Source organism: Aythya ferina (assembly GCF_964211825.1).
Source record: "Aythya ferina genome assembly, chromosome: 7".
NCBI classification, from domain to species: Eukaryota; Metazoa; Chordata; class Aves; order Anseriformes; family Anatidae; genus Aythya; species Aythya ferina.
In genome coordinates this window covers 19,219,738-19,240,349 of record NC_140302.1, presented here as the reverse complement: position 1 = coordinate 19,240,349, position 20,612 = coordinate 19,219,738, and the positions used below count along the sequence as shown (strand labels likewise).

Genomic DNA, 20,612 nt, shown 5'->3' with positions numbered 1-20,612 from the left:
AGTGACATAACCAGGGCCAGGTTGCCACCCAGTGACAGAGCCAAAGAAACTATCTGGCCTCCGAGACCCAAGTCCAGAAGTCATTAATATTTACAATTCAATTTTGATTTAGTTATTTTCTCTCCTTCTGCTTTTTTTTTTTTTTTTTTTTGAAAAAGAAAAAAATTGTCAGTGTTAAAATAACATCACTTCTGAAATTTTTAACTCCCATCATTTTTCACCTAACCTCCAGTTTTAACCCTAGTTTCATTTTGCATCAGATCAGACTAAGTGAGTACAGTTTTTCCTGAGACAGCAGGCAGAGACATATTTCTGAAGATGCCAGCCTCAGTCCCCAGTGTCTAAAATATGCATGCACTGCTCTTTGGCTCTTGCCACTAAAAGAAATAATCCATTCTGCAACAATAGCATTTAACATTTAAATAATGCATTTCTGTATTTCCTCTCTGAATAAAGGACCTCATTTCTCTTAGGCCTACAAATATAAGTGACTGCCCATGTTTCTGCTTTTTAATGCAGCTGATTCATGAGGTTCTGCAGCTCCTGACTAACGAGTGTATTCCTGTCACTGATCTCAAGTGTGCAGGGAAAATCTCGACACGTAGAGGAACAGGTGAGTGAGAAAAAAAAATACAGTAACCTCTCCAGACATGTCTGGGACTGTCAGAGCAATTCCAACAAATTTTCTTAGATTTGAGTGAGAGCAGGCTGATGTCAAGATACAACTGGAGGCCTGGCTGTATAGACAATACAATTAGAATTAGAGACCTGGGCTAGACAGCAGAGCTACCTAGGACTTAGACATACAGCTTCCTTTCACTATGAAGTTTGAGGCTCTATGCTTTGCTTACATAATACAAAATCCAAACAATATGATTTACTCCAATAATTTCTGATCCAGCAGGTCAGTTAAGCATGTATTTTGATGTAGGACAAGTGAGTAGTCTCTTATGGTTTCTGTTACGCTAATCCCATACTTCATGCTAAACTTAATTTCCTGATTCCAGTATAGCAAAACACTTAAGTTTAGGGAAATTCAGAATTAATTTCATAGAGAAATTCCAAGAAAAGACTCATCTATTTGAAAGAGGTAATGATGTGGGGAAGAACCTCAGCTGCTATTTACCTGATCTGACAGATGTGATTGCAGTAGCAGGTCTGCTAGACCTGTGATGATATGAGGGTGTCAGTGAAGCAAGGGTTCGAGAGAGAAGTAGCATTTTGCTAGACCAACAGGTATAGCAGCAAAAACCATCTTTCAGACAGGCTCACAAAAATGGGGGAGAAAAGGAAGCTCTGGAGGTTATCTAGGCCAGCCTTCTGGTTGGAACAGGCCTACTACCAAAACTAGCCTAGCCACCTTAAAAGCCTCTGAATACCTGCTTTCTTTGTATCCATCCCAGTATTTCACCATTGTCCTGGTGAAAAAGTTTTCTTAGTCTCCAAACTGAATTCCTAAGATAAAACCAGGCAGACATTGCTTTCCGTTTTATTATCTGCCACTACCAAGAAGCTTTGAGTTACATGGTCTTTGAAAAAAACATTTAACTTGTTGTGGACTGATACTAGATCCCCCATTAGTCTCTCTGCCAGATTAAGCAAGCTTCAACATTTTCTTCCTTGTAGGTAGCGTACCCTGGCTCTCCAACAATCTGAGTAGCACTTGCTCAGAAGTTTTTATTGTATTTGTGTTGTTTATATTATTGTTGTTTATATTATTGTATTGACTTTATATATTGCTTTTATATTAATAATCTGTCTTGTCTGCCTCCAACATATGAAGGTACATCACAAAACAGAGTTGGAAATCTTTTTCACATAATTCAGAACTGTCTAGACTTTCTTTTGTTATTTCTTTTATTGTATAATGACTTATCGGAAGTCAGAAATTTCTGTTAAAGATTTTCCTTCTCCTTAGTATATTACACCCCCTCAATATGGTCAGAGACCATTATGCTTATAGCAAGACCAGAAAAAGGGCACATCAACATCTTTGGTGTTTGTCAGCAGTAAACAAAAAAGAGGGAAAGAAAATACAAATTCAGGTTTTCTTTATCTACCATGAAGAATAACACAATTCTCTAACTGTGTTTGCAGGTCACTTAAGCAAAATACCTAATACTCCTACCTGAGGGGCACACTTTCAAATTAAGTCAACTGGTTTTCAGGTATTTGCTACAGTAGCAGAAGAGGTCTTGTAGGGATATAAGCATTCAGCATGTTCATCACCGCAGAAAGAGGAAAAATTGAAGCCATCTTTGGCCATCAGCATTATGGCTGCTTGTTTAGTTTCTTCCCATACTCAGGTTTATGACAGCTGTATTACAGCCTTCTCTCAGGCAGTAGCTGCTGCTCTCTGGAGAAGCTCGTACAGCCTGAAATGAAAGATGAATGTTCTTGACCTACTTGTGAAATGAGACTAGATAGGAAGGAACACTGACTGCAAAAGATTGTTAAAGATACCCAAAAATTGCCTAGCTTCACTCTGCAAAACATTTAAAGTTATTCTTGTTTATAGTTTCCACTTTGTCCCATGTTTCTGATTGTATTTCTGTAAGATCATAATTCTGCCCTCTCTTAGTAGCCTAGAAGTGTTTGGCACGTTCATTGCCTCATCTGAAAAATATTACCTCTGGGAGACCCAAGATGCCATTAGGCTTACTTAAAATAAATAAATAAGTAAATAAAATAACCCAAACCTAAAGAAATTGCTCCATTTATGTTTTAGTTACAGATAATCCCTGAAGTTTTTTCTGAACTGTTGACTTTTTCCCCCCCCACCACAAAAATACCCTTCAAGCTTTCAGTTGTTTCCAGAGCAGATCTAGAGCATCAACACAGCATCCTCCATCATGCATTATCCACTTACCTAGTACTAGAGGTCATTTTTAAAGGTCCACATATTTCTTGCTGTGTCTTCTAAGAGTGCCAATAAAAATGCTGATTACTGACAGCTGAAAGACTGGCAATGCTTTTCACCTGGAAAACCAGATGGCAGCATCCTCAAGAGGTTTTGATCACTTAGCCTGGAAGCAAAGGTCATATCAAATTGAAATTTCTTCTGGTCATTAGATACTTCAAACGATATCTATTTACTGCTCAATCTTTTTTAGCAAGAGAATTTCCACAGTTCCTATACACATATTTATTCCAGCTTGTCTTGCAAAGGCAATGCTGCTGCAATTATTGATCTGAAAATGCATACCAAAGTCCTTTCTTCTTTGGATCCTTTTCCATCAACTTCATTTTATACAGTAAGAGAACAAATTCTAACCAAATGAAGTTGCAATCTAAACAAACTGGATCTGGTTTTCAATGGTGCCAAAGTCCAGGGTGATTAGATCTTGGGCTTTGATCCAGACCCATCTTGCTGATGAGTAAAGAGAATGTATCAATCAGCTAGTTACAACAAGTCCTTGGCCTGCATATGGTAGCAGAAGATGAGGAGGAGGAAAGAAGGATATGCCATGCAGTAATTGGTGGGTGACAGCATGCTGCACATGCAGCCTGGGGAAATAGAGATCCATTCAATGCCCCCCACACAGATTCAGCAACTTCACTGGCCCACGCACTCTTCCGTCGCAAGTACCCGACATGTTTCATAGCCTCTAGCCATCAGCCCTGGCGCCAGCAGATGAATCATATCTTCTATGAGTGTCCCCACTGCAATAACTTACTAACATTATCATCCACTGGATTTAGATAATGTTTGCCAATCCCAGGTCTCAAAACACTGCATGGAGGTGGATAGGGCCTGGGGCTCAGTGTCTTTCGTGTGACCAAGGGAAATGAGTCAGCATTAAGTCTGTAGGCTTCACCTCCACACTCTACTCAAGTTTTCTAACCCCTAGGCCATACCATTTGATATCATTATGTGCTTAACAATCAATGGTAAACACTTGTGACATACAGAATGTTTTTTCCACATTCCAAAGAGGTGACAGATAATTAAGGAACACATTTATTTTTAGATTCACACAAGAAGCAGATAATAACAGTTCTCTAGTCCTTGGTTAGTCAGCCAATTCCTATTTTCTCACCCTGTAGATGGTTACTGCTCTGTGACACACAATCTGTATCTAGACCAGTGATTTCCAGTAATAGGTACACACATAAATGTTGTTATCTCAAGCCATCAGGAAGGACCCTCTTGCCTCAGATCAGTCACAGTGGTCTTATTGTCTACAACCACATAGCTTCACTGGTCTTTTTAAGAAGCCTGGGGAACTGGTTCATCTTTGACCTAGCTCTAGAACAGGATAAGCCCCAGACTGCTAGGGACTTTCTGAAGCAACAGATGTATGTTGTTTAGAATTACTAGTACAAAGATTTACACTGAGGTTCGGCATGTGACTTTAGGTATCCTTAAGCTGGGGAGACCACACAGCTGCATTTTCTGGTATCTCTGTTCAAATTCTCTGATCAGGATATTCTTAAACTCTATTCAAAGATACCCACACCAAATAGGAGGGGAGAGCTTATGTCATAAAGCTGTATTTCCATTTTTCTCAGTTTCCATTTAGCAATGAAACAGCTTAATACAGAGAGAATAAGCCAAATCAGCTGTTACTGAAGTTTATTTTTTCCCCCTACTGCATGGCCTTCTACAGAGTTGCTTTTTATATAGAAGGGTGTATGTATATTTGTTAAGAAGTCATATTGTCAGGTATATATGTGGAAGGAGCATCTGGCCGTGGTGTGGGGCAGGCACAGGTGAAGAGGTGACCTGGGTTGCAGATGAAGCAGCACTTGAGGCAGAGCCAGGACATCCCCAGCCATACTTCAAGGGCAGGGGTCCTTTGAGGTGTGGTTCAGTGGAGGTGGTGCAGCCTAGGGACGCGCATCCCAAGAAACTGCCTGTAGGATGGAAAGACGCTCTGAAACTTGTGAGCGACTTAAGGTACAAACCATTGAGATCTCTTGCCCCAGCTATCCTGCTCAGTGTAGGTAGCTTGGTATACAGTCTTCAATGGTTAAACATTCCCATAGGCTCTGGTTCACCCATGACACTTGCTAGGTTACCTTTCAGTTGGACCTATTCTCAGTTTTTCTTTCAGGAAGTACTTTAAATTGTCAGACCAAAAGCACTGCAGCCTTCAGTGCTGAGATGATTTTTTTTCTCTCCTAGCTGGCAATTTTTAATAGTTTTTGTTGTTGTTGTTGTTGTTGTTGTTTTCCCCTGACAGTTTATTTTCCCATAAAAGTACATCTGGGAGACTCAGATATGAATTTCTTACGATTGATCTGTGGAAAAAATAGGAATTTTTTGACTTCTAAAAAAAGATTTAAATTGTTTGATTTGAAAATTGCTTTAAGAAGGGCTGATAATCTTGATGTCAAAGCAAAACATTTCAAACAGGATCAAATGGAATGCTTCTGTTTACACTAAGTACTTTGTTTTCAATTAACCAAAAAGACTTCAAAGCTAGTATCTAGGGCTGAACATGGCTGTTATTTATTTGAGTGTTTCCATTTCACCCATGAACATGATAATCAATTATTTATATATAATATCCTTCCCCAGAGATGAAATCAAGCTCTCATGATAAGTGACTTAGCAGGAAGAAGTGTCACCAGTTTCCCGTGAGGTTAGAAGTTCAGTTAACTTTATTTCTTGTTATGTGTTACTGTACACACCTTTTGATTTCCTGCTCAAAGTGCAAAATGATGCAATCTAAACAACATCAAATTGGACAAGAAAAGCTGAAAATATCAAGAAAGAAAGAGGTCTCCTGGACTGTTAGGAAGAATGACTTTTTAATCCAGGCACTGGATAGGAAGTCGGAAGCATAACTTCCCTCAGCTCTTGCTATTGCTGGTTACCCCTGCTGGTGTCAGGGTATTTGCTAAGCATGTTGGCCAAAGGATCACCAGTTAGCTGCTTCTCACCATGCTGAAGCCCAGCTAATATAGATAATTAGTGGGGAGATAACTGCAGGAGCCTGCATATTCAAAACAGATCCCACTTTCAGCCTCATTTACAGGTGCGTAAATCTGAGGCAGCCATTGTGAGCTCAACAGATTTATGATCACTTCTAAGCAGCTGGTTCTACTGGCAGCTAAAGCAGGTAAAGGTCCAAAGCATCTTTGCCATTGTTCCAGCCTTGCACACTAAGTATAATTTCTGTGGAGGACCAGAGAGCCTCTTCCACTGCTGGAGATACAACTTCATGGCCAGTGTTCAAGATCCAAAATATGATGCATCTTCTTGGCAAAGAAAGAAGCTGCCAATCTCAGGTGCTTGTTGTCAATGCAACTCAGCAATGTAAACCTGCAGGGTGATGTTGCAGAGCATGCACTTTGCCAGGGAGATGTTTACCCACTTTACTGTGTTGCAAAAGGACCTGCTAGGCAAGAGATAGGGATGGTGAGGAAAGGACTCATGCTACGAGCAGCCCTTGAGCCCTACAAGCAGGGGCAGAATGTGTCAATTGGATTTGATTTTCATCCAACTATTTGTAGTTTATAGATACTAATTGCTAGTATCTAACTATTTTGTCAACTGTCCTTTACTCTCCCCACTGCTGACTTGCTCCTTCCCAGGATGGGGCGAAGGAGAGCTTAGCAAGGAGTGCAAATAGAAACGACTGGTGCTAGGATGGAGTGCTGGCATTCCCCTGTGCTCATCCCACCAGACTGTCAGTGCAGAGAAGAGCTGTTGTTCTGCGCTGCAGTAACCGTTGTCATTTCTCCCATCTCCCTGGTGCTCGCTGGATTCCCTTCCCAGAAGGGCTGCAGCCCCTGGGTGCTCCCTGCATGCCACTGCCCTGTGGCCCAGCACACTTTGTGTTTCCTTCAGTGCACAACCTTAGCACATGCACAAGCTCCTCGGCGTGTGCTTTGTGCCCTTTTTTCCCCCCAGCTCGAGCTGGGAGAGATTCAGCTCTCCGTCCTTGGCGAGTTGAAGCGTCTGTCGAACGCGACAGGAGGAAGATGCTGAGGGGGGATGCGGGATCCACGCTGCTCCCTGGAAGAGGCATATTAATAACACCGATGCACGGCCAATTAGCAGAAGGAGCCGGGTCCAGCCCTCGTGTCTGCGTGCTAGTGATTTATCGGCAGTAATTACTTAGGCACTCAGCGCTGAGATCGGACGGGAATTAATTCGAGGCCGGATAAATAATGCATGACGGTTTATTTAGCCCCACGTGAAGCGTCGCCCCCGAGCCAGAGCTGGGAGCTGAGCGAGGTGGCGGAGGGCGGCGGCCGGGCCCGGGGCCGCCCGCTGAGGCGAGGCGAGGCGAGGCTGCCGGCAGGGAAGGAGCATGCTGAGCCCCCGGATCCGGCAGGCCCGGCGAGGTGAGTCCTCGGGGGGCGCCGGGCCACACCGGGAAACTTCCCCGGGAGGGCGAGGGGAGGGAGCGGCGGCGGCAGAGGCTCCGGGCAATAAGCGGTGGGTGGGAGGGAGGGGGCTGGCCCCGCGGTGGTCTGCGGTGCCGGGGGGGATTGAAGCGCTGGATTCCGACCTGGGACTCGGTGGAGTCTCTGCACCCCTGTGGGGGTTGCTAATGCTGCGCTTGTCATGCCGAAATTCCTGCTGGCGGCTGGCGGCAGGTGTGGCAGGCTCACCTGCGGCACCTCGCAGCAGCGGGCTGCTGGAGCGCGCTGCCCCTCCGGGCCGGGATGCAGGCGCTGGGGAAAGTCACTTGGTGGGAGCTGCTGGCGAGGACAAAGGAAGGAAGGGAGGAAAACCTGCTCTGGGTCTGCAACAGCTGCTTAGAGCAGTCCTGCAGCCCTGCTCGTAAAGCGATCGGCAAGGGCTGGGCACGGCTCGCCTGGAGGAGATGCTGTGGCAGGGGCTGCGTTGGGTGATCTCCTGCTGCTGCTCCAGCTCCTCTCTTGACATGGCATTTGTTGAGCATCATTGCCATTCACAGCCTAATGGCAGTCTCGGGAGGATATCTTCCCGCCCATCAGAAACAGATTAATGTCACTTAGGAGCAAAAGCAGACACAGAAGCGTATGTAAAGATTAGGTTTTTCCTCTGCCATGCCAGCGTTATAAAATAGAAAAGCGTCACTGGTTCTAACTGCTGTGATTCTGAGACAGATAATACCAGATACATGTCACTTTGGGTCATACATATCTATCTAAAAGCAATGTTTTGCTCTGAACAGTCCTTAAAATGCCAACAGTCCATTAAGTAGCAGTATCTTAGGAAAAAGAAAAAAAAAAAAAAAAAAAGAAGCTTTCTGCTATTTGGGTTGTATATATGCAATCTCATCCACACTAATTCATAGGTACTTGTATTTTACTTGCACAATTTTGTAGAAGTTCAGCACATCTTTTGTAGATGCTGCCTCTTTGCCATTCCCCTTCTAAGGGGTGCCTGATCTTATTTAAGTGTTTTAATACATTTATTATCTAGCATTCCTGTGGGTTATTGTAGCTCTGATGAGACACAAGCTAATTGATGTGACTAAAGTGGTACAGGAAATCTGTGGCAGAGGAAGGAAACAGGCTTTCACAACTATATGCTGTACTACCACTTTTTTCATCTAGAAGAGAATATAAATATATATTGAAGTCTAGTTATGAGGCATATCCTCGATCCCTGTGGGTTACTGATGCTCAGAAGACAAACTGTAGTGTACTTCTGTGATTCAATTTCAATTTATAGCAATATATGTCATTCTCTCAGGGTTTGATCTGAGTTTGGTTTGTTAACTGTGCAGTGGTAGGTTTATTTCTGAGTGAATTTAGAGCTCATGGAAAGAGCTGTCTTGATGCCTTTTGAAACGTAAGGAATTTTCCTACTTTTGTAATGCCTTGGCAAAATATTAGTTACCAGACTGGGCCTAATCCTGCAAGGCTCTTCTATAGCTGTCATTCATAGGAGCTGCAAACAGGCAGTGCTGAAGATGGCTGAATGTTTCTTTGAAGGTAAGCGTCCCACCTTGCAAGACTGAAGTGAATATAAAATGGTTGTTCTTGCTCCCTGACCTCTCTGCTGGGGTTGTTAATGAAGGTTCAGATAGTAAAAGGTGAGCAAGCAACGTATTGAGAAGGGCTGCACAAATCTTTAGCTGATGGTGAGCATCAACAAGGTCTGGAAATCCACAAGCTGCTGCATGAGCTTTGTTGACTTCAGGGCAGGCTGTTAGCTCTGCTACTGAGGACATAGTTGTTGGCAGCATGACTTCTCTGAGCAGATGAGAAGGGATCAAAAAGAATGCTCTGGCTACAGACTCTGGGTTCACTGGAGTGTGATGGGAGGCAGTAATAAAGTGGAACCCAGAGATGTTCTTGTATTTACTGTAGATTTATTGTAGTTGAATTACTCAAGCTACCTTGTCTGTATGTGCTGCTCTTTGCTTCAGGCTCCCTGCATCTGTTCACATAGGTCCTGGGTTTAAAGACATTAAGGCTTTTCAGAGTGTTGAGTCTGACATCTGAGGTGTAGCTCTCAATATCCGTGATAGGTATGGTAGAGAACAAAGATAACTGGCCTTACGAGAGGTAACTGTCAGTGTAATGTAGTCCTTGCCATTTCATCAGCAAGCTCGCATCTGTAACTCAGACACATTCATTTAAGAGGTACATTGTTTTCATAATGCCTAGTAAGGTGTAAAATCTCACAGACTGGAAATCTTAATGTGCCTAAATGGGCCTTCTGGAAAATCATTCATCCTGGTTAGGCCTGAATGGATTTTACATTATTTTTTCATCTACAGTGTTTTATGTACAGCAGTTGGCGGACTCCAGAATTCTGAAATAAGTGACTGCAATGGAAAACATCTCCTATTCTCACATTCTTTCCTGTCACTTACTGTGATGGGGCATAAAAATGCTGTCTTCCAAAGTGGAGGCAAGAGAACTTTAAGTATGGAGAGCAGGGAAAGCAGTTTTCAGACTCCATCCTTCAGTCTCAAGGAATGCATTTTTGTTTCATTGCCCTTAAGGTATGAAAAAATGAAGCAAAACATTTGCTGCTTTTCTGAGAAATTCTTAGACTGTATCTGACCAGTTGCTTTTAAGTGTGCTTGGCAATAGAAGCTGGACTGGCTACAAGTTTGCACATTTGTTTTTTAATAAGTGTTATGAAGGTATTGCTCTCTATCGCAAAAGAACTGCTGACATGATAGATTCTTTACCGTATTCCTGTCTTCAGCACAGTCTGTCTCAGTTATATAGGCATGAAGAACTACATGTAACCTTCTCTTCTTACTAGGACTTTGTACTAGTGGGTGTCTGACATTAAGGAATTGTCTGCACTTCTCTGATCTATTATTTCTGTTTGGCTGCACATTCACGCATATGTTACAGTATGTTGAAAATTTTATTCACAGTCATAAGAATTACTTTTTTTTTTTTTTTTTTTTTTTTTTTTTTTTTTTTACTGTTTAATTAAAACTTAGAGACTGGAAAAGATGATGGGAAACATTTTAGCTAGCTAGCCTGCTGCAGGCAGGCTGTTTTTTCCTCAGGTATCCTTCAACATGCCTGTCGTAAAATTGCATTATTCCCCTCTTTCTTGTTTTTTTTTTTTTTTCTTTTTTTTTTTTTCTTTTCTGAAACTCATCATAATTCAATTTTAATGAAAAGTGGGCTTTAGCATACTTAAAACATTTCTAAGAATGATGTATAGTAATCTTGGCAGGAGGAACTTTAGAGGGTAAAGTATTATTATACCCCTCTGGGAGTGTGCACATGTACAATGTAAGCTTCATGTGCTTGCAGTGAGGACAGCTATGCTTTAATATTCAGTGCTTTTGCAATGGTGTCATTGTATTTTTAATGAAAGTGCTGTTTCTTTGATTTCTGGAGCACAGATACACTATACTTAAACTGATTTCTTACGGCACTAAGGATACATGATTGTTCAGTCTCCATCCTAACAATTTGTGATCTGGTTGGCTAAATCCAGACAGACTTGAAAGGAGAAAAGACAAGTCAAAATACAGTTGACTCCTATAAGCTCAAAGAAAATTGGAGGCAGGATAGAGGAAAGATAACCATATCTGTGTATCCAGAGAAAACTCTCATATAATACTCAACAGAAATATATGTTCTGAAAGAAAATGCCCAAATGACTATGCAAAAGACACATTGATGATCTTGTAAATGCACACACATGTTCAAGTTAGCCAGAAAGTTAAGGGATATAGGAATGTAATGTGTTGTTGGGGATGATCCTGTATAGGACCAAAATAGTACTGGTGCAAAACAGAGCCCCTTAAAATTCATATGTAGTAAGGATATTAGTTACATGTCATTAACTGTCTAACAAATGCACTCCTAAGGATCTGCACTATTTGCTAATGTAGACATCTCCAAAATTGTCAGTCACAACACGCCTATTCAGAACTGATAATTTTATTTCAATCCATTACTTGAGGCCAACACTTCACTACCATTTCATAGAACTTCACAATTCATAATGGATTTGCCTTTGCATATGCTACGTTTCACAGTTAACATTTACATTCTGTGGATTAGGGAAAGCTCCAAGGCAAAGCTAGGACTTGAAACAAGTTTCCTGAAGTTTAGTGTAGTGTGAAAGAATACTGAATTATCCTTCCTCCTTGTTCAGCAGCTTTTAACTGGCCATTCTGTGTCACCAGAACACATCTGACTGTAAGAACTCACCAGCTAAGGGCTTAGATATCTGAATGCAACCCTGCAACCTTAGTTCTTGAGCAGGTGGAGGACAATAGGATGAATGTACTGGTATGAAATTGTGGGGTTTGCTAGTAGTAACTTATTTCTGTACCAGAAATATGGAGCGATTGGGGTCATCCCTTTAAAGATTTCCTGTCTAAATGAAATTGCTATTAATCACTTCTTCAAGAAGCCTTAACAACAGCAGAAAGCTATCAACCAGTCATGGCTTTCAGAAGGTCTCATCTAGCCTGAGTTTGCCAGGCTTAGGAATGAACGTTGATGTGCAACATCTCTGGAAAACGAATAGGGCATTTTTATACCAGTGAAGGTGACCTCTGACTCTGTTAGAAGATGCTGCTTATTCAGAGTCATATTTGGCTAAGCTAGTTAATTTTTCAGTACCATTGACATTGTTCAGGTCCCAGGGGCTGGGCCGCATCTAAGAAGCAACCACACAGGCCCAGTAGCAGGTGCCGATAGCAAGACTGTCTGCAACAGGAAAAGCTGAGATGAGGCCTAACAAGGGAACAAAAAATAGCGATTAAATGAGATTTCAACACAAAGGAGAAGAAAAAGTGTGAAAATTAGTTTATGGGGGGAAAAAAAGGGGGATATGGAAGAGAGAAGACATTAGGAACTGTGAAGTAAATGGAGTTCATAATATCCCAGAGGCAGCCAAACAGTCTAAAGTGCAATCTGGCTTCTCTGGTTACTGAGGGATCAACCCTCTGGCTTTTTTCTGAGTCCTCTACAGAAGGCATTCCTGCTGCCCTGTGCACAGCAGTTAATTGTCACATTGCTATTTTCCTCGGGCATACAGGGCAAACTGGGGGCATCTTTGCTCTCAACTCCTGCCTATCAGTGACTTCTTTTAGCAGGGACCAGCACCACACTGCTTGGGCAGGCCCTAGATCTCAAGGACTGCCCAGTGCAGGCTCCTCAGGCTGTACCCTCTTCAAAATCATGCTGCATGAAAAGCTTGTTTCTCTGGCTAGTGTGAGGCAGAAAAGGGGAACTCTCACAGACACCTGGTCCCCTTCACAAACCACAGCTTTGCACCTGCAGCCTCTTAGCTCTGTGGAGAGGAACTCTGAGGGCTCTGCAGCCCTGATGATGCAGCTCTGGTTTGAGGGGCTGATGTTGCACACAGCTATTCCAAAGCATGTGGGTGGCCTGCACCTTGGCACCTCCATCTTACCAGGCAAACAATAACACCCAGCCTTGTACTCTTGCAACCAAAGTCAGTAGCCCTGGAGCTGTGAACTCCTCCAGAAATTTCGAGCCCCTGAGAGCCCACCAACACAGGTGGGAGCACACCAGCCCCCATGGTGTGGAGCAATCAGAGTCACTAGCTGCAGCTGGCATGGCAGGGTCAACATTACACTGGGGAAGCCCAGCTGCAAGGAGGAGGCTCACTATATCCCTTCCTAGAAATAGGGTTTCTTTGAGACAGAAGAGGCAATTTCAGGAGCTGTGTTCTAGAAAGGTATGTGGGTAAAAGGCTAGAGTGAAATGCTAGTAAAACCAATTTAGTTTATGGCTTGTGGTTTGTGAACTTGTGTGAGGAGCCTCTGAGGCACTGTGGGGCAAGCCCTGTTTGTGGTGTGAGTCTCAGTCTCACCTCCTTGCTTTGGAGAAATGTGAGGTAAAGCTGCTGAGTTGAGCTTAAAATCCTAAGAAAATGCTGTGGGCTGTTGAGGGAGGCATTGGGGTTGGAGCCTGGTGTGCTGCTGGGCTAGTTGCTTATAGGTGCCCTGAAGGCAGGAGGAAAGAATAGCCCCAAACCGGATGGGGAAGCTTGGGGTGGATGAATAAGAGTGTGGGTGTCTCTGCGTGCTGTGTCTGGCACTAGGGAGGTGAAAGAGGTAGGGGATTATTCCTGTCCTGTTGGTAGTGGTCAGTCTCCTAGCACTTTGCTATTTTGGTAAGGGATGTGCAGCGCAGTGAGCTGTGTATTACCAGCTTTATGCTCTGTCTCTGTCTGGTTCAGTGGCTGTGTGTATGTAGGGGAAGGTCTTAGAAACTGATAACTGGGGCATAACTCCAGAGAGAGAGGTTCAGCTCCTGCTGCTACTCGGTGGTATGATCCATGACAGAAGGACCTGGGCTGTTCAGAGGGGTGAGCCTCTCTATCCCTGTGGAGATGCCTTTTCCTTTCCACATGGGTTTCGTGGTGTATGCTGAGCTAGGTGAAGCTTTTGGCAATAGCAGTGTTCTGGCCCGGCCTGAAGGCTCAGGCAGGAGATCACCTTCTGTAGAGCAAGCCCCAAAACTTTGCAGGCAAGCGGCCATTACTGGGCGCACGCCATTTGGATTTGAAATAACGAGCCACAGCCTCGCCTCCTGGGCAATGGTTGAGGCCTTAGGAAGGAGCAGTAACACCGCTTGAAGGGCGGCTGGGCTGCCAGGGAGATAAACTGTGTGTGGGGGGAAATTAAATATTTAAAAGTGAAAAAGCCATAGGCTTTCTAATTTAGCTGTAAAACACCTGCTGAGCAAGCACAGGCTGGCAAAGAGCACAGTGGTAGCACTACAAATGCTGGCACCTCGCTCCTGGGAGGTCAGTCACCTGCTCCTTCTGGAGCCTGTATAAATGTATTCCTTTTCATTGCAAGGCTACTACCAGAATTACGTTATTTTTCCTTGTTGGTTTCCTTTCACATTGCTGGTAGTTAATAGGCAAGCACAGCAGTATAAACAGCTTGATGTGTTTTCTCCAGCTCCCTGCATAATAGGCAGAGGTAGTTTGAGGCAATGATGAAGGCCCTCCCACACCATGATGGCAGGGGGGGAACCCCTTGATGAGGGTGCAGTGTGAGCCATCTGGTGAGCTGGAAAAGGAAAGGAAAGGATCCATGCCCAGGCCTGTATGTGTTCAAGGTATTTGAAACTAGCATGGGGGAGGGAGGCTGCTGCTGACAGTCCTTCTAGCGTGTTTGCCTTCAACAGAGCTTCTCTGTGTGTGTCTCATGCCCAAAAGAGAGTAAATTTGTCTTTATGAATAGCTTAATAGGGGAGATACTAGGTGTTCTCTGGAGTTTAAAAAAGTTGCTTGGAGTATCTTTCCTCTTAACGCATGTAATTAAAAGCACATTATGCTTTTAAGTTCACATTATTTGTGAACTCCTTGAAGTTAACAAACAAAAACTACACCCAAAACTATGGTGTGTGGTGTTAAATTGGACTCGATGATCCTTCTGGGTCCCTTCCAACTTGGGATATTCTATGAAGTGATGAGGAAGCTGTATACACTTGTTCTAAGGTGAAGTGGTTATGCTGCAGGAGAAAGGATTGGATCAATCATGATCTCTGGGAGGACTGTCGGCAGGGAGTTTCACAGTCTAATGCTTAACCTTGTGTAGACCTCCAAGTTAGGAGAACCCCTCCCTATGGTATTAGCTCATGACATCTTATACAAACAGCCAAATAATTTGTGTACTTGTGTTCAGATTATGAGACATGTAGGAGTAAGAATTCCTGGATTTTTTCTAGCTCTGTCTCCCAAATAAATAACACTGTCACTAAGGCAAGTCACTGAGGGACCTGTTTTACAGAGAAGGGGACAGGTGCTGTTTGCACATGGAAAACAGACATAACAAATGTTGAAATTAACATGGAGCTGTTGGTGTAATGCCCTAAGAGTAGTGTAGGAATGAATACCTGTGGTGATCTTTGTATAAGAGAAATGAGGTATTGCTGAATATGGGGAGGTTTTATTCCTGAAAGCAGCTGGCTGACATTATCACTTCAGTGTTACTGACAAAAGGCCTTGACGAAGTTTTCTCTACTCCTGGTTACCATTTTCAGTTCACAATAATTTGGGGAAGTGGTATTCTAGGGAGTGTGGCAGACAAATGTCTCCGGTTAGTATAAGATACCAGTGATGCTGGCATCCACTGCAGTATCTGAAGAATATGGACCAAGTACTTGGCATGTCACGGGTATTAATATTTGTTATAAATGCATTGGTGAATGCAGGGTATATGACTAACTTGAATTATTATGATGCAGCAGACCTATGTGCTGTATCTGTAGTGCTGAAGAGCTGCAGCCTTGACCAGGATCCCACAGTGTTTGGTGCTGTACAAGTTTAGTACAGTCCCTGCTCTAACATGAATGTGATTGTGGCCAGTGTGTTTTGTCTGTCCCTCAGTCCACCATGGCTAGGAACACTATTTAAAATGAAGTCTTAAATCCATACCCACTGGGAAGATTACAAGAGGTTTTTACTGATTGTGGAGGGGGCACAAGCTATTTATTCAGTCGTCTTTCTGTGACCTGACTTGACTCGCTAAAATAGCAGGGGAAAAGAAATCTGAGATGACTTCCTGGCATTCCAGAGAGTAACTATTCTTATAAAAAGGTCTGAGCTTGTCAGTGAAGTGTGGGAACATAAGGCTGGGTGGATCAGAAGGAAAGAGTGGTGTGGGTGTAGGGAGAAGGGAGTAAGACTTCCCTCTTCTGGCAGCGGTGAGCTGTAGCTCAGCGTGGTTGCCCAAGGAATTGCAGAGCTTTGCCAGCAGCAGGGTGTGAGTTGAGCAGTGCTTGTCAGGTAGGCAGTTCTAACTAACCAGATGGAGATGATGGACAGTTTTCAAGAGATGCTGCCAAGGTTCAGTGGGAGCGGAGAGTGGTGCTTGGCTTTGCTATGGTTCTGTAGCCCATCATGCGTGCTTTGGTGGTGAAGGCATGCTTTAAACTGACTCAGCAAATGGATATGAACTAAGTGGCAAATGGATACGAACGAAGTGCTGCTTTGTCCTCTGAACAGTCTGCTGCAGTGGTTCCAGTTGGGAACTGTCAGCGCATGGTGCAGACCTGAAAATGCAGTAAACTGGTTTCTGTACTTGGGCTGTCCAATGGTATGGTCTGTAACAGATTTTTACAATAACAAAGGACATAATATGTTGAATTTAGGATTCTGAGCTACTGCTTATGGCATTTACCTATCTTTGTGTCTTCTTGCTAATCATATCTTTCTCTTCTGTTTTTTTTTTTTTTTTTTCTTTTCTGAAAACAAACAGAAAACCAACATTGAATCTCTCTTGATAATGAAACTAAGCTGAACCTGCTGTCTACTGGGATAGAATAGCATGAAATTATAATGGACTGGCTATCCATCTTCTTTGTGTCCCTTTCAATGCTTAACAAATAAATAAAGCATATGAGTATTACTCAAGTGACTACTGTTCAATTAATGGCAGGAGCTTGTAGCTCTCTAGCCTTGTCTGAAGAACAGAGTATTACCTAGCCTTCTCTAAGCCGAGGAACATACACACAAGGCAATGCTGAATGGCTTGCTTAAAATATGATGTGCAGCAAGCTATGCAAAACTACTTCATCCTATTGGGATAGGAGGCCAGTGTTAGTGAAGAAAAGGTTGTAAGAGTGATGAAAGGCAAAATTGAATGGTTGGGCTGTGATGTATTTTATGCATTTTCTTACAGAGAAGCTAACACATGCTGCTGCAGCATGATCAGTAGCAAACTAGCTGGTACTGAAAATAAAACAACCATTACAGACCCCACGTTGTATCTTGTGTTGAGGGTTAAAAGGCCAGTAGTTAGGGTGCTAAGTGAATGTTGTCTTTATTCCTTGTCCTTTCACAGGCTTCTTTTTTTTTTTTTTTTTTTTTGCAGGGGCTTTGCTTACCTGTTGGATACACATTTTCATTTGCCTTGTACAGACAGGGCTGTGCTGTTACTTCAGATACACTGTGAGCAGTAGAACTAAGATGAGAATGGATGGGTGCAACAGTTAAGGCTTAAAGTAAGCCTTCAGTGAAGAGCCATTATATTAATAGTCTGTTACTATAATGTCCAAAAGTTTCACTATCTATTGTTCTACTGCATGTGTCTCTGTCCTTAGTCCAACCTACTGGGTCAGTAGGCAGATCCTGTCTAGTGTCTTCATTTGGAGTAGTTAGGGATGTTTATATACATGTAAATATCCATTTTGGTTTGGATTAACAGCATGCTTTTGAAGCAGATCTGATTATTTCTCCCTAATATAGAATCAAAGAATTATTTTGGTTGGACTTAAAGAAAATAATAATGGACTTAAAGAAAATCTCTGACATAAGTATTGTGTGGGTCATGGGGGACACAATCTGTTCCACCATGCATGTCTGCTCCCAGTGTGCTGTACTTTCTACTTAGATCTAGCCAAAATAATGTTAGCATATTTCACTGAAGCCACAACCATTTGGGTCACTGTAAAAGATAGCAAAGATTCAAACTGATTGCTACCTTTGTTCAGCCTGATCGCCCCAATGCCTCGTTTAGGTGCACTAACTGCGTACTTGTGCAAAGTAACTGATGAGTATAAGCAATTCTTCTGGTCATATTGCACAGGTCACTGGAGTATAAAATAACTTTTCTGATTTAGAGCATGCCTTATACAGAGCTGACTGTACCATTTGTAAAGTGGTGAAAAGCCATGGCTGTTGTCTTGAACTACACAGAAGACCAAGATTAATTCCTTTATGCCACTCAGAAAGCAGCAGCCCTCAAACCAGTGTCTTGCCTTCTTGGTTTCTGATGGTGTTATGTAAATACTGTAGTATAGGGAGAAGAGTTGTTCCACATGTTCTAAAAGGAAATGCTGCATACTTATTGAAGATGGATGTGAAGATCTAAGCCTGCTCTGACTCTAGGAAGGCTATAGGCAGCTTTGAGTGCTGCTTTGCCTAGGCTAGTAAACCTTGGAAGAAGCCTGAGCTCAGGGCATGGCAGTGTTAAATAGTTTTCAGTACCTGAAGGAGTATGTATAGAACAGCAGTGTTGTGTGGGTGTACTAACCTGCTAGCTAGCAGGAGATCTTGCCTTCTGTTTTGCCAGGTACTGTCAGCATGCTTACCCTTAAAATATGCTGGTATGTAGAATGTATGCAATCTAATGCTTCAGAACTTTTTGGCATGTGCACATGTTATTGGTGAAGGGGCTAGGCTGCTCAGCAGTGAGTATCTTCATTGTATCTTTACAGCTGGTATAGCTTAAAAAACAAACCAAGTCTGGGCTGTGAAATATTCCACAGTACAGCTGTGGAAGCAGCATCTCCAGAATTTTGTATTTTATCTGAGTTTTTCAGTTGCAAAACCATGCACCGGTCCTGCCCAGACATGTTTGGAGAGATGATGAAGTCCCAAGTAGTTGCAATACAGTTCTAAATCCTCCAGCTCAAGTGTGCTGGTTTATATGCAGTCATTCTTCAGGCTGCCTCTTGTTCTGGTTGATCTCTGAGCCCTTGTGGCTGGGTCTGCTCTCCAGGCCCCTGTTGGACTCTGTCTGCAGTCTTTCTGTTCTGCAGCTGGTACCCTTGGGCAGGACTTGCTTTATTCAGGGACCTGCTGGTTTGCCAGGCACCCTGGTACAGCTTTAGTACATCTTTTCTGAAGTCTTACTTTGGTGTGAGCTTGCATTAGTGCTTCACAAGGAACCAAGGAAGGGTGGTAGAATGCAGCACGTTGTCTTGGTCTGTATAATCCTGGAATATTCTGTATAATGTTCTGAATAGAGAGGTGTAGCTTCATTCACTAAAACTAATAGAGCACAACCTGCTGTTATGGCAGTACTCCTAAATGTAGTATGTGTCTTCCAGGTCACAAAATGTGAGCAAGCACTTGGCTGTGCAGCAACCTCTAGATTCAGTGCAGACTGCTACTCTATTTGGCTTCAGAGAACAAAAAGCCATTGCCAGTTTCTTTAAACTTATATTCTTCTAGTTGTCTAAATACATCTTATCACTGATCACCTAGACAATTCTGTGATTTCAAACATTGTTCCCTTAATGTCTTTACTGTGTTTCAAGATGATAAATTCTCAGGTTGTTGAGGAAGTGTCTTGGTTTCATTTGTGCTTGCTGGCAGTGGTATCTCAGCAATCAAATGCAAACACAAATACAGATGTGTACTACAGACAAAAATCTGAAGCAAATATTTTTTTCCTACAACTTGGTGAAAAGAAATGTATCTCTTGTGTTGTCGGGGCTTTTTTTGATACTGTTTGAGTTAAGTAAAAACTGAGAATATTGCTTATAGTACGTAAGATCTCTTCCTTTTGTGGCTAGTGTTTTAAATACTATCAGAAATAATAGCTGGTGTCACTATGTCATTAGTTGAAGGAACATTAGAACGAAGTGCCTTCACTGAAGGACAATTTGTCAGCCAGACTCTGTTTAATGACTGTATTGATTTAGTTTAATTGCTTATGAAATTTCAAAAGACCACAAGTTTAATTGATATTGAAATTAATCAAGTCAATGCAATTCAATGTCCCTGATTTAGCTAGGTTCTCAATGACTGTTCAAATCTGTAGTGGTCTGAGCAGGGGAAGGAAAGAAGAAACTGTCAAATGTTTTCAGTCAGTACTGTGCTCAGAAAAGGGGAATGGTGTGGGTAGAGAAAGGAAGAAGTGTAGCAGAGGAACTTACCTGTGTTGATGTGCATGCTTAAGATAGACAATCAAAGTGATGAGAAAGTGGTGATGTGTATTGCTCAGAGGCAGGTCTGAGTGGCAGCGGACTCTTGTAGATGTCTGATATTCTGGTAATGGGGCGAAGAGGGAGAACTGAAGAGTAACTTTGCATCCCAGCTTGGCCCTGTCTAGATAGGGATTCCCATTTCTGTAAGGAATGGCAGCATGGCTCCATCTGAGTTGGTCTGTCCACTCCTTGGAATAATCTTTGAGTTTAATAGCAAAGGCATGGCAGTCAAGTGTGGGGGTTTTGAAGAGCTTATTTGGTGTATCTCAGGTAGTTAGTACAGCAGTCATTGTTGCTCATCTTTGTTCACAGTGCCTACTCCCACCTTCATCTAGCCAAGACAACATCCATATGGAACATTGCAGACCTTGCAAATACTCCTGCAGCTGGAAGCAATTCTGCTTCTTGCCATTTAATGATTCCTGCCATCTAATGGTTCCTAAAAGAGGTTTGGCTCACTGTTGTTGGCATCAAGGATGTGGGTCTATATGGTCTGTAATAAACTTGCTGGGTTGTAATTGTCATTT

General features: G+C 42.7%; 2 protein-coding genes across 7 annotated transcripts in view; one reads left to right on the top strand and one right to left on the bottom strand.

The window, feature by feature from the left end:
• WDFY4 (WDFY family member 4) overlaps window positions 1-2,375 on the bottom strand; it is a 143,236-nt gene extending 140,861 nt beyond the window's left edge. Inside the window, exon 1 of the mRNA XM_084526105.1 lies at window positions 2,129-2,375. The gene's annotated coding sequence lies outside the window, so the exon portion shown is untranslated. The remainder of the gene's footprint in view (window positions 1-2,128) is intronic.
• Window positions 2,376-7,206: 4,831 nt separating this feature from the next.
• ARHGAP22 (Rho GTPase activating protein 22) overlaps window positions 7,207-20,612 on the top strand; it is a 151,633-nt gene continuing 138,227 nt past the window's right edge. For 2 of the 6 annotated variants that reach the window (XM_084526119.1, XM_084526116.1), the window contains exon 1: window positions 7,207-7,299. In XM_084526119.1, coding sequence (XP_084382245.1) covers window positions 7,266-7,299 — 34 coding nt within the window. In that variant the 5' untranslated portion in view covers window positions 7,207-7,265. Of the gene's footprint in view, window positions 7,300-12,996; window positions 13,091-14,454; window positions 14,485-17,277; window positions 17,321-17,354; window positions 17,374-20,612 lie in introns of those variants that run through there. The other 4 variants (XM_084526120.1, XM_084526117.1, XM_084526122.1 and 1 more) reach the window with 4 other exon arrangements.